This window comes from Boleophthalmus pectinirostris, unplaced genomic scaffold, assembly GCF_026225935.1.
Source record: "Boleophthalmus pectinirostris isolate CB_2022bp ecotype Guang Dong unplaced genomic scaffold, ASM2622593v1 HiC_scaffold_21, whole genome shotgun sequence".
Classification (NCBI taxonomy): Eukaryota; Metazoa; Chordata; class Actinopteri; order Gobiiformes; family Gobiidae; genus Boleophthalmus; species Boleophthalmus pectinirostris.
Genome location: NW_026571175.1, coordinates 16,404,003 through 16,418,103, shown reverse-complemented (window position 1 = coordinate 16,418,103; position 14,101 = coordinate 16,404,003). Strand labels below are relative to the sequence as shown.

Genomic DNA, 14,101 nt, shown 5'->3' with positions numbered 1-14,101 from the left:
TGATCTGACCTGTAAGTTGGCCTGTTGGCACTGCTTCTTTGTCTCCATGGAGATAGATAAACTTAATGCCATGTTGTGGAATATTTCAGGCAAAGTAATAACAACTCTATAGAGACAAGAAGGTGGTGAACACTCCGCCAGTAAAGTTACATATTGCACCCTTAAAATCACTTCAGAATTTTGTATTATTTTAAGTAGTAATATTTTATCAAAATCAAAACGTATTTATACCAGTAATGTCTTGAAGTATGTAAAAGAACCCTAGTTTTGAAGTGATAGAGAAATACCTTTTTTGCAGTGTCACTCTAATCTCTGCAGGTTACAACAATGAGCCAATCCCTTTTACATTTTGGAGAACTGCCTCTCACCTCATATACTTCTATGCACTGTTGGGCAGTGTTACAAGGTTATATTATATAGCGTGAGGTTGAGAGTCATTTGCTTTTTAGGATAAATATGAGCTGAAATTCAAATGTAGTTTTATATTACAATATAATTATAGTGAGCCTATTTGAACCTAAGTGCCAACAGGAGGTTCGACTTTGGTAGATTTTCTTGTTTAAAGTGTAAACATGTGTGGAAGGTGCAATAATGGCGTCTCTATCCTTGAGCACAACTTACTGGAATTGTGTTTTGAGACCTATTTAAACAGATTTATCTTGGTGTACCATATATAGGCCTACATTGTTGGCTGTGTGTAGATATAGCAAATATATACAAGTACTGAATATGAGCAGAAGTATGTGACTTGAGACGCAATGCAGTTCTATTGTTTGGTGTCCAAAGAGGCCAACAAAAATAATGGCAGCCATTTTAGTATTTTGAAATCTTGTTAAAAGAGGTGTAGCCAGATTTTTTTCTTCAATCATCTTGCTGACGAAACCACCCAAGTAGTTCACTTTTGTATAACAGTAGTCAGCATTGTAGTAGCATGCCTATGCGTGCACCTAGCACTACTCCTTCACTGAAAATAAAGGGCTTAAAAGGCACAAAACCTCTAGGTAAAAAGATGACCACATCTCCCTGTATGAATTACATTTTAATTAACATGATATTTTTTTCATGATCTCACTACAGACATTTACATATGGATGAATTTGTGACACAGATTTCCATAAAGTCAAGAGACAGACTCCCAATGAACAGTGACGAGCCTGGTCTGCCTTCTCCACCTGGTCTCAGCAGTCTGCAGGGCCGTTCCTCTCACAAATGGAGCTTGTTTCCCCTGTCATCCCCAGTATCAGACTCTGCCCTCTGCAGCAGTGGGGCGTTTGAATGTGCCAGTGCTGTTTGTATATAGTGTGCACACTCTTGTTTGCCAAAAGCTTCTCAGTGTAGCATCACAGCCTTGACAGCTCGAGAGCCTCACATACAAACCCCAGCCCTTTGGTTTTTATGTAGTCTTTTAGAAGTTTCAGTGTTCCAGGGTGGGGAATAGATTACAGTGACTTTTCAGGACATAACCGAAGATGCCCCCATTTCACTGTGATACTTTTGTGCCACCTAGTGGTCATGTAAGGACCCAGACCGACTGGAGTGGCTCCAAAAAATGTTCTTTCCACCTCAGGCAGGAATCTATACAGCCTGCTAAACAGCCATGAGCGAAGATGATATTAACAAAACACCCATTAACATTGGTTAAGTCAATACTTTTTCTATTATGTGTTTAGCGAAAGGAGAGAATGCCTTTGTTACAATGATTTCACCAACTTGAATTCTTTAAAAGCATCCCTTTCGTCACTTTAAAAATGCGCTTTACTTAATAGCTTTTGGGAGAATCTATAGCCAATTTATAGCAATGAAGACATGGTTGTCTACAGTAATCAAGGAATGACTGCAGACTAGCTGTGATAGACAGTAAACATTGAAAAGCTGTCCATCACCAAGCATTAGGCTATAGTATTGTCTACACTGTATTGTACAGTGTTATCATGTGAATCCTTACCAAATGAGATGACATCTGGTATAAACAATAATAACAATAATTTTATTGGTCATTTGAATGAAGTGGATGCTTCCCTATGTCTCATATGTTTTTTGTCATAGGCACAGGCACACAGTCTATGTGCAGCTAGCAGCAACACACTGATGGCATAGTTCATATCCAATGTGATGCTTAAAAATTGATGAGAATACTTTTTTCTTTTAATGGTTTAGTTATAATCATCAATGAGTTTTTTGAGTGTTGCCTGTATTGGTGTTTCTTTTCTTCCTTACATCACTTAATTGTATTTTTTAACAACAAATCATGTAGCATGATTTTCCGAGCTTTTGAGAGGGGTATTTCTAAATGAAGTACCATATTCTTGAGAACATTATTATAGGATTGTGTGTGTACATGTGTGTGTGCAGTGAGAGGTGGTAACTAAAATAGTCCAAAATTAGCCATGTTTAAGAGATTAAGGAGGAACTGTTAAGCATGATTCTTTTCTTTTTCTAAGATTTGAAACATGTTGGGAAATGGGATATTTTAATGGCAGATGTATATTTTATAACATAATTTTTAGATTAGTACAGTCTATGTACAAAAAGCATATATCAAATGTGAAATATTATGATAGATTCTAATAGCCTTGTGTAATTCTACAGCTGTGTGGCATATCCTGAAAACAGTTAATACTGGATTTCTTTTAGGTTTTTGATGCATTGGGTCACAGGGTACTTTTGGCAAAAGAGTAGAGTTTGCCAAGTATGTTTCTCCCTAGGCCTACTATATGATACTGTCTGGTTCTGTAACTATAACCTCTTCTGTCCTTCTTTAGAACCAACTACATGTGCCTAACCAGCCGGAGGTTTCAGTTTACACTATAGAAAGAAATGTACATATGAAACATTATATGAAAATATTGTTAACTAAAAATGTTTTTATTGTATCTGACATAACCATAACAGTTTCCCTCACTCCCACGTGCAATAGTCAGACTGGCAGAAATTATCATTGCATGTTTTATGGCAATCGCCTTAGAAAATTTTCATTAAAAAAGAGAAATTTTGTATTTTTTGTGGAATTGAAAAAAATACTTAAATTTTACAGATACTGTATTCTACAGAGTCTTTGTATCCACTGAGGACTTCAGACCTTCAAACTGAAATACTGACGTACGGTCTGTTCATTCAAAGCAATGGGGGGTTGCTAGGCAGCCTTGTCATAATTCACTGTATTTCTTTTTCTTCTGACATCTCATTGGTGGTTGCCCTCAACAAGTAAAGCACAAAGACCTGCTATTGTACTGTTACCCCTCTGTGAAGGACTCTAGACTTCTTCACTTCCATCAGTTTTAATCAATATGATGCTTTTTGGCCAATATTGACTGGAAACACCAATTGGAAGATGCCAGGACCATCTTGTGGTTTTCATTCATTAGTAATGTTGGAATATATGGGCCCACAGTGTGACAGTTATGTGGACTTCTTCTGAGTACCTCACTTTTCTAGCAGTAGTGAGTCCAGCTCCGATTATAGGCCTCTGTCCTCAGGGGGTTGTCCAACACCACTCAACCTAAACTGGTGAAGTGGTTGCCTTTCACTAGAGGGCGCTCTCACATTACATTCAAGCACAGACCTTATATTGTAGCCATTTTTGGAGAAGCAGTAAATCAAGATATGGATCAAAGGTGCAACTGTAGCCAATTCATATGTCTACAAACTGTGTAACTATAATGGTGTATTTATTAAAAATCACAAAATTGATCATATCTACAAGTATATGATTTTATTTACATAAATGATCTTGGTGTGGATTGCTTTTTATTTTCAGACACTCAAAAAAGTCCTAACTGGACTTATTTAGGCCAGGAAATAGCATATTGTTAGGCTAAAGTAAAAATGTGAAACACATGCCGTTATATACATTCAGTACACAAAGATGTAGTTACCATAAATGTCTTGCATGGTGATTACAATATTTTGTTATTTTTAAGTTCTTTAATACCTGCATTTTAAGTAACTGTGAGCCATCATTATCATAAATAAAACATGTTTGAAATGTCTGATCGTGTGCACTGAATCTATATAAAATGAGTTTCACAACTAGCCAAATTTTTTGCTGGAGTACAGAGTTGTTGTTCTAGAGTTCTTATCAAATTATATAAGCAGAACCCTTTCCTATATTAATCAACTAAACTTAGAAGAATTATAATTTCAGTGTGCCTGTCGCACTTCTGTCTCATGTAGTTTTACTGTAATGTTTTACAGTGAGTCTGTTTTTTACAGTGTAGAAGGGTAAACCTGTGGATCACAAACAACTGATTACTGTGTAATTACAACAGCCCCTGCCACCATCGTGTTTACAAATGTGTAAATATCTGGACATTGCTCTTCTCACTAATACATATTGTTATTACTATACAGTTGTTATTATGGTTAAAATAATTATTTATTGTCATCACTCTGGTTGGCTTTAACAGTGTTGCCATGATTCTGTATTGAAGGGACAGTTGTGTGGGTTTCACATTGCTGCTATAAAATGTGGATAAAAGAGTCTTCTGGAAACTATGGAAAACTTTGGATCAACGATGAACAGTCTAATGATGGGCAGGCTACAGACAGTAGGACATGAACATTCAAACTCATGACTGTGTCTCTGTAAGCAGAACAGACTCTCCTCTCTGCTATTCTACTCTTAAATGTAGCAGCTCCAAGCCCTCACATCCACTCCTCCATGCTCTCTCTCACTTAACACCTTGATTTTAGACGGGTTTGATACAGCTTCAGCTCAGCCTCTCTTTGAGTTTCTTATGTTTTATACATATTTTACTCAGTGCCAAGACACATACTGTACATAACATGTTCATTATGAGTTGAGTGGAGCACATAGCAATAGTGATGCCATAGATCTGAACATGTGCGAATCCACAGTGGACACACAGTGCATGAAACCATCCTGATGTGAGTGTGTTGACATGATGCACTTTGCTGAGGCAGTAAAGCATCCACTTGTTTGTTCTGCTCATTTTGTACATAGAAATGACTCCTTGTATGAATTCTTGATCTGGATGTGTTGCTAAAGCCCAGAGAGATGGCACACTGTGATGTGGTTTATCCTAACACAGAATGTAACACTGTCAATGTTGTTCAAACATTTTCTAATGGTTAATATTATTATTACTATTATAATGATTATTATAAAGCTATTTTAGCGAGTTAATGAGATGGTGTGTGTTTTTTGTTTATCCCATGTAGAAATAAAACCATTCCGTTGTTTATATTACATAACCACCTTCAATCAGCAGTGATGGTAACACAATTATGCAGTAAGATTCTTCAATTCAACAATTATATACAACTAAAATAAGAAAACACTGAAAATCTATTACTTTCACTTTAAATTTATTTCCTCATTTAAAATTATATAAAAATAAGAAATAAATAGAAGTAGATGAAAAGAAAAATATTCCATTTGAGTTTCGGTGTGGAAATTTCATTCATAATTCTTACCAAACCCCTTCATAAAATATGAATAATGAATGTAAAATTGTGTTATAGATAGATAAAGATTCTTAAGCAATTAGTCCCATAAACCAGAAAAGTGCAATTTTTGCTTAAGAATGTAAACCTGAGTTGTAGGGTTTGTATGGTCAAACATCTACTGAACACCCTCTAGTTTGAGAGTCCAGGCCTGTCCCGGAGTGTCTGGGAGCTCAGGCAGGAGGATAGTGAGGCCAGCGCTAGGGAGCACAGGAGACCAGGCCAGAGGCTTAGGATTCCCCAGTAGAGTCACCTGGACAAGAAAGATGTGTGTAATACACTGGTTAATATATAATTTACAACGTTATATTAGCAGATCATTTACCTTGGTCTTTATTGAAGTTTTGGGAGCCAACAGTTGCATAATAGACTTAGGAGGCTTGATTGTCACAATTGCATACACAGTGGTATCTTTAGATGTAAACCTTAAAAAACAAGCACAAGAAAAATTTGAATAAATCTTAGTCTATTCTTCAGCTTGCAAATTAGGACTGTTTCATTGTCACGGTGCCTTAATTAATTACAAGTAAATTAGACCGTCTAATTACACTCATATTGTACAGCAGTATTACCAGACTGGTAGAGTGGAATTCTCATTCTGGACCCTCCAGGGTTTTGAAGCATAGATAGCTTCTCCATTGGTTTGTAGCCAGGATCCAACCCCCCTGAGTCTCTCCTCAAATACAGGTGGGATGGTCCCGTCTGCAGTGGGACCTATGTTCAGCAGGTAGTTACCACCCAGAGCCACAGTTTGAACCAGGTCCTGCAATGAGATAACCTCCATAACTTAAGTATTGCATGAGCATTCAATATTTGTATCATTCTGGCAAAATGTAACCACAAACAAAGTTAATGTTTCTGTTCTATTGAACACATATACCTTTATGATAGTGGGCAAGTCCATGAGTTCATTGAGCCTCATGTTTTTTCTATAACCCCATGAGTGTGTGTCCACAGATGTACACTTCTCCCACTTGTGTTTGGGCAGCTGCCCTGGAGTGTACTTATCCTCACAGTTATAGTAACCTCCATGTTTACAGGCACAGCCTGCTCCCCATCTGTCATTGGTCACAACGGTGTCCTAAAACAATACATTATTACTATAAAGAATATTCCCTCAGTTATAAACAATTAATGCCACTGTGTGCTCATACTTTGACTGGACTGTCATTGTAGAGCCAAGCCAAAAACGCAGTGGAGTTCCAGTATGTGTCCGGTGCCTCCCAGTCCCCATCAGACCAGATCACCTCAGGTTTGTACCTGTGGGACAAAGAAAATTATACATAGAATATTTATAATGTAATGTAATTGTATTTGTAACAAGGGTGTCTAACAAACCTCACAACCAAGTTGTACATCTCTGGGAGCAGCTTGTTTACAACAAACTCCTGGGTCTTGAAGCCATTTTTTTTGTCAATCAGATAGAGTGGGTGGAACCACTCAAACAAGGAGTTGTACAATCCATAGTGAAGAGACCTAAAAGAACATGTGTTTATTGTACACACTGAGCAAAGCCTTAAAGCCCAAAACTCTTACCTGTTTCGGACCGCCTCCCCCAGGTCCCCTACCAGGTCTCTGTGAGGGCCAGTGTCCACAGAGTTCCAGTTCCAGGAGAATGGTGAACCCCACGTAGTGAAGCCTTCATGGTGTTTAGAGGTCAGAACCACATACCTGTTCAATCAGGTAACATCATGTGACTTGCATTTGCAAAGCAGGAAGTAAAAACTGTGCTGTACAAATAGATATATGGGCTCACTTTGCACCCGAAGCCTTGAATATGTCAGCCCACTGATCAGGGTCAAAGAACTGCGCGTGAAACTGAGGAGCAAAATCTGGGTAGCTGAACCCTGGGGGGTAGTTCTTGGACATAAAGCTCACACATTTGGGATCCGGAGGTTGCTGTCCCTGCCAGTGCCACCAGAACCACTCACTTTCGAAAGCAGGCACACTAAACACTCCCCAGTGCACAAAGATGCCCAGCTTGGCTTCATCATACCAGGCGGGCAGAGGTCTCGCGTCCAAGCTAGTCCAGTCTGCTGAATACCGAGCCTCGGTTGCCACAACACCGGAGACAAAGAGGAGCACTACTGCGAAAAACATCTTGCGCGCTTGGATTTCCTCCTTCGGGGAATTACATTCGCGTTAAAATATTAAAACGTACGTTATTCAGCGACATTAAGAGAACAGTTTCCTTATTCAGACAGACGTTAAGCAAGATCACGAGTTCATTCACTTTTCTTCCTGGTTTACTTGGCGTCTGCATGTCACGTGTCATCACAACAGTCACGTGACTATACGTAGGCGTGTGTAGTTAAAATAACCATTGCTATGGAGAAATAAAATTAAACATCTAATAAGTGAACATAGATCACACAATATTATTTAATAAATAGACATGTATTAATTTACAGCGAAAAACCAGTGTAAAAATCAATAAATTATGACAAGTATATCGCAAACACAGATTACAAATTTATTAATTGCGCTATACTTAAAAAAAAAAAAAAAAAGTTAATCCACATGATAGAATGAATAAGTCATAATTAACATCCTTTACCCATTACATGAAGACATTATTTTATTAATATTCTTTACATTACACGGGGCCAACATCTGAACAGACCCCAGCAAGCTGCCTGTCCACAAGGTCCTCCACTCGGCCCACCTCCACCTCCTCCACATCATCCATAAAACTGGACCAGTCGGCGCCCCCATCTGGCCGCTCCCCTGCCTCTGCATGGTTGACAGGGTGCCCAGAGTCTTCATTTGTGGTTGTCACACAGTTACAGCTGTCACAGAGACCATACCGCTTCAGACCTGAAGTCACGGCAGATCCAGTGAATGTCCTCCTACAGCTTTTGCAGGACACAGGCCAGCAATCTTTGTGAACCTACCAGTAGAGGAAAGAAAGTAACAAAAACAAAACATAAACTAGTGGCAACTGATCATATTTTGTTCTTATATTTAGACTACATAAAAATGTGTTGAGTTCAGTGGGCATGTCAAATGTTATTCAGTTGATTTGAAAAGGCCAAAATATGACGGTAAGAACTAAAAAATATTAGTTGCAACAAATGAAAAAAGTCATTTAAATTCAAAATTCCGAAAAAGTACCCCTAAATGTAAAGGTATGTACATGGCTGTATGTGACTTTTACTTCAAGTTTGATGTCATGAAGCTGATCATATCTTACTGAAATAGTAATGTTATAAGACAAGGCGAATGTGAATTAAGTATTTACAGGATTTCACCGGTGCATTGTAACGCATAATGAATTCTTACACTGAAAGCATGACTCCGTAGGTGCTCTTGTCTTGTGAACCTTTTGCCACACAGCGGACAGGGAAACGGACGCTCCCCTGTGTGACTGCGGATATGCCTCTTCAAAATCCCCTTTTGTTTGGACGTGTAGGGGCAGAATGGGCACTTGTGGAGTTTCACCTGCACTACTAGGCTATCACCTGCAGGAGGAAAGTGACATAAAAATGCTGATTTCTTTTGCAGTGGCTTAATCACTAAATATTAACATTGGTTTAAGTGTTGCAATCATGATCAACAAATCTCCAAAACTGCAATTATATGTATAGTGCTATACTCCAAGTCTTTATTCATCAGTAACTACCAATAAAAAATAAAATTACTAGTTCTGATTAAAGACAGTCAAAATTTCAGTGTAGTATAATAACCTGCTTTGGGTGGTCAGAAATTGTCATGAACTTAAAAACTAAAGTACAATCATAATTAGGTAGATTTTACCTGTGTCCTCTCCAAGCCAATCACCATGAGCCTCCATCATGGTCGATCCCACAAAACTCAACCCATCATCCATTCTGCTCCCCCCTGGGCCCCCGTCTAGTCCCGGGGCAAAACGTGGACTATCCCTCTCTACAATGGGGACAGGGCCTTCACCTCTCGCCAGCATTTCTATCAAGTGACGGGCATTGAACGTAGGACTGTAAGGAGACCGCTCATTGTGTGGCGATGATGGAAGGAGTCTGTTATGAAGACTGTGATGAGGCTGGGGAGTGTATGAAGCCATCATTTTAGGGTCAGGGGACTCGATGAGCACTGGTTCATCAGGGTCATATTCTATTTTAGGGTTTACAAGCTCTGGGGTCATGGCAGAGGATGAGGAGGATGAGAGGTTAGTTTGATCTGTATTTTCTTTGTGTCTTTCTTCTCTAAAATCTTCTTGAATATGGAAGTTGCTGTCCACTTCTCGGCTGGATCCTGCTGGGCTATTGTTAGATAAGGACGGGAGAGTTTTAGCAGATGATCCACTTTGGGTTGCTCCATGGTCAGTTTCGTCATCTTCCATTTGAGATGCATTGATTATTGGACCAGTGGAGTTGGTCACTGCTTGAGAATCTGATTTGTCTTTTGCCTGACGCTCCTTGCCAGCATTTCTTTCCCTCTCCTTGTTGCAAATTTCCAAAGAGGAGTTGATATAGTCTTTACAGAAGTTCACCAAATCAGTCATCTGCAGGTAGCTTGCTGCAGACATCACCTCAATGACATTGTTGCGGTGTAGGTCTAGGCGACCAGAGTACATAAAGTCCAGGATAATTGTAAAAGCATCAGCTGTGACTATATCTAGTGAGGCCGTGCAGTGGCGCTGACTGCTGTCCTGTAAACAAAGAATGTACATTTTCGTTCCTGTGGTTGCACAAAAACTACTATGATGATGAGCTGTCACTTACTAAAAGAATACATCAATACTAATAAACATAAGAAAAACATTACAAGTGTATTAAGATTTGTCATTACAATAACCATAACGATCTGTTAAGGTGAGTCCGGCCCAACTTATAGACATTTGTTAAGAATTTGTTGTAGTCACCCAATAATAATAATAATAATGTACGGAGAAGAGAAACCATCAACTTACCTGTATGAAGTGCACCAGAAGAGCTCGGAAGTAGCCGCTGCCTGCAAACAGTACATTGCGATGGGCTTTAAACACACGACCCTCCACAAGAATACTGCAGTCACAGAAAAAGTCCCGTTTGCGCTGTTCGTTTAGGTCAGCCACAAGCCTAGGGAGGTAGCAGGGGACTTCCATATTTAATCCCCTCCGGCTTCTGTCAACAACAAAGAAATGTAAACTTTAGACGGTTATAGATGGCTATGTCAGTCAGTTTAAGCTCAAATTTTACACCATTAAAAAATAACTTTAACAACAACATCCCGTAGTTGTGGATGGCAAAGAAGATCTATTGTTAGCCTCTAAAGCAGAACAGTTACTGACTCGGACCGATTAAAGCTTGATTTACCGATCATATGCTTACTTACATTGCATCTATTATTAAAATACATCTACGTTTAATCTTACCTGTTTTACTTGTGACTGAGATCTATATAAAAAGCATGGCATATATATTAATGGCAATTTTTTTTTCTTTAATACCCACATCACACATCCAGCTCCGCTCTGTTGTTGACCCAAATCAGGACGGTCACTTCCGCTTACTGTCGGTGGTTTTTGGGTTTTCATGTGCGCTGGCTCATGAAGTGCTGCCCTCTGCTGGCCCGTGGTGCAGTCAACAGTCAGGGGGAATAATCCAGAAGTCAGAAGGTCGAGGTACGAGTTTATTAAAAATAAGATCATAGGTATGTGTTAAATGTTCTAATATATTTTGAGTGGGCTTTCTCCATCGTAAGTTTAAGTCTAATCACCTATTTACAAATATGTAAACTAAAGGCTAAAGGCTAATGCAGTGTTTGTAGGCACAGGCCATAGATATTGAATGTAAATATTGAGCTGTTCAATATCTATGGGCATAGGCTAAGTAGCTTTGCAAAATGTAAAATGAAGCAGTTAGAAGATCAGTGTACTCAAGTGCTTTTTTAAAGGGGCACTGTGTATTTTTTTCTTTTGGAGGGCCCAACACCTGCATACACTGTTACCATGTTCCTCGGGATGGCATTAAACTTGTCTATCTTTATTCAATTAGGTTATGAGTGTTTTTATTAAGAAACTGGCATTCTTTCAATTGCCTCTCGACATATCTGATTTGTAACTTCACCTGAGTCACCCCTCATCACCATTGAGAGGTAAGGTAAATGTTATACTGTGGAACATTCTTGGTAAAGCAATAATATCTCCAAACAGACAAACAGATGATGGGCCCTCCACCAGAAAAGTTACAGAGTGCACCTTTAAATTGGGGACTGTTGATCGAGAAATGCATTAGATAAAGATAATGCAATAATTATTTCTGGCTCCAGGTTGTTGTATAAGAGATGGAGGAGCCTCCTGAACCTGAGCCTGTCAAGATTTGTTCCTACTTTTACCATGGTCATGAGCTATGGGACATGACCAAAGAGATCTCAAATTCAAGTGGTTCAAAGAAGTTTTCTCCACAGGGTGGCCGCCTCAGCGCCAGCCCTGTCAAAAATAATGATTTACATTTGCATTATTTCCTACATACTTGATTTGTAGTAATGGCTGCCTCTGTCCCCATTTCATCTATTAATTAAAAGCATGTGCTGGGACCCTTTATGACTAATGATGACAATGATGAAAATAATAATGCGATGGGGAAAGAATATTGGCTTCTTTTCATTCCATCGCCACCATGCTTCAACCACAGGCGGCTCGCTCTGCCCACAACCTCTGCTCAAGAGCCCTTGTTTATTTGGGTTTGATTTTGAAGTGAAAATAGTTCCCTTTTTATTTTCAGACATGGCATGAGTAAACAAGCAGTTTCTTTAGATTTTGCACCGCGCCCTCACAGTGCTTGGAGCTGGAGCATCTTATTTGTGTTAGATATTTTCCCATGGCACAAGAGCAAAATACAAAGACTTCGTGGTGGCCAGAAGAAACCACTGGGTAGGCGTACATGAGTCTGTGCACTGGCTGTCTTTTGAAAATGACATTTACAACACCCCGTAAAAGAGTATTCACGCATGCAGGCACTAATTGTAAAGCCATATAAAGTAAGATTGTTTGTTATTACGCGAGAACAGCCGACTGACCTGTGTTTTGTTCACAGCTAAACAACCCTGATGCACTTTTTGACATAGAAAACCTCTAATGTAAAGTAAAGTTAAATTTAGCGTATGTATTTCCCCCTTACAGGAAAATACAACCTCTGCATTTGAACCATCATTGTCAGGAGTTGAGCCAACCTTAGTCAGACTCAGGATTATCTGGATGACTTTGCTTATTTTGCATGTTTTAGGTTCATGTGGAGAGAAGGGCGTCCAGAGGAAACATGGAGAGCATGCAAACTCCGCCCAGAAGAGCTCCATCTGTCCGGAAATCAAACCTGCAAGTCTGTGGCCTCCTGAGTTCTAGCCACTCAGCAGTACAGGGTAAGGACTGTGAGTAAGTACTGTGTCCTGAAAGGTAGCTAAGGTGGTACTAATGACAAAGGGGAATTATAGTCCTAATATTCTCTGGAAACAATATGCTTTTGTTTTGATCACTTGTTGACACACAGTAAGTTCAGGAAACTCCCTCTGTACACTTCTGTCATAACCAAACATACAAACTTACCCCCTAAAGCTCTTAAGCACCAAATAAATAATGCTTTATACTTTGCAATCTTAGTTGCCTGTGATTACCATAACAGTCGTCAAAATAAATAAATGTAGTGATATGTGGAGTTGGTTCAGACATGCTTATTGTGAGAGCTGTAGGGATGGCACTAAGATCTCCGGGTCTCTTTTGCGGATTTTGCCTCGGCACATAACAGCCACTTAGCTCGGCATTTTCCCAGGCGGAGACAACGCACCACGGTGGCAAGGCAGGCCACAGAGAGGGCCTGATTAAAGACTATAAGGGACAATGGAGGTCGGGGACAGCAGTGGCATTTTTCCATCCCCGCCACTGTCTCCTGGGGGGGACCAAGTATGTGGCGTGAAACGTTTGAATTATACCAGAATCCGTGGAATTCAGACGGAGGCACCGCGGAGAGGACCCTCGACTGGGGATCAAAGAGCTGAGAGAGGCAGTGTGGTGGACGCTGTGGTGGAGCCAGGCACAGAGCAGAGCCTTAAAGTGTGTGCGTGTGTTTGTGTGTGTGTATGCGTGCAAGACTGTAAAAAAGATCTATGCATGTTTGAACGTGAATCATGTTTTCTTTTGTGGTGTGTCTTATGGGCATTCAGAGGCACTGGGGAATTACTAATGCTCTTTAATACATTGGAAAAGTTAAAAAAGTCTAAGCAATGTTTAATTCACAATCCTTATTTCAGACTTTCTTTCTGTATTATTGCGGTTGTTGCGACTAGAGGCTGTCCAAAAAAAACAAAGGCCTTAAGCAAACTGAGTTGAAGTCTTTAAATGGAAAGTTAATCAGTTATTCAAGGCAGTAGAACAACTTGGCAGGAGGCCACCTCACAGAAGCTGGTACTCTTTTCTAGATTGAGGACCAGGGTCTTGGACATGAGTACCTGATCTGACGTTTTCTTGAGCTTAACTTTTAAATTTGTTCTACTTTCTTGTATGACTTCTGGCTAGACATGTTATCTATAATTAGCTGATTCGGAGACGTCTACCCCTTTTCCTCAAGCTATCACATCCAGAAATACATACTGCCAGCCTTTTGATTATTGTATATTTAGAGTCAGTCTATGAAGGCGTCCCACACCACACACTTCCGGCAGAGCTGACTGTCTTTGCCACATT

General features: G+C 39.6%; 2 protein-coding genes across 3 annotated transcripts; both read right to left on the bottom strand.

Annotated features, from left to right (window-relative positions):
* Window positions 1–5,311: 5,311 nt before the first annotated feature.
* LOC110167273 (alpha-L-fucosidase 1) lies at window positions 5,312–7,712 on the bottom strand. The gene is made up of 8 exons (XM_055157440.1): window positions 7,223–7,712; window positions 7,003–7,137; window positions 6,805–6,942; window positions 6,621–6,726; window positions 6,347–6,547; window positions 6,039–6,229; window positions 5,792–5,891; window positions 5,312–5,719 (listed from the first exon to the last, which is right to left on the bottom strand). The coding sequence occupies exons 1-8, from the start codon at window positions 7,564–7,566 to the stop codon at window positions 5,585–5,587; spliced, it is 1,350 nt and encodes a 449-aa protein (XP_055013415.1). The 5' UTR covers window positions 7,567–7,712; the 3' UTR covers window positions 5,312–5,584.
* A 150-nt stretch (window positions 7,713–7,862) lies between these two features.
* Window positions 7,863–10,949, bottom strand: zbtb8b (zinc finger and BTB domain containing 8B). Of its 2 annotated transcripts, none has more exons than XM_020932751.2 (5): window positions 10,878–10,949; window positions 10,355–10,547; window positions 9,223–10,093; window positions 8,749–8,927; window positions 7,863–8,356 (listed from the first exon to the last, which is right to left on the bottom strand). In XM_020932751.2, the coding sequence occupies exons 2-5, from the start codon at window positions 10,526–10,528 to the stop codon at window positions 8,063–8,065; spliced, it is 1,518 nt and encodes a 505-aa protein (XP_020788410.1). In that variant the 5' UTR covers window positions 10,529–10,547; window positions 10,878–10,949; the 3' UTR covers window positions 7,863–8,062. The 2 variants fall into 2 exon arrangements, with proteins under 2 accessions (XP_020788410.1, XP_020788412.1); XM_020932753.2 differs by having other exon boundaries at window positions 10,799–10,918.
* Window positions 10,950–14,101: the final 3,152 nt, after the last annotated feature.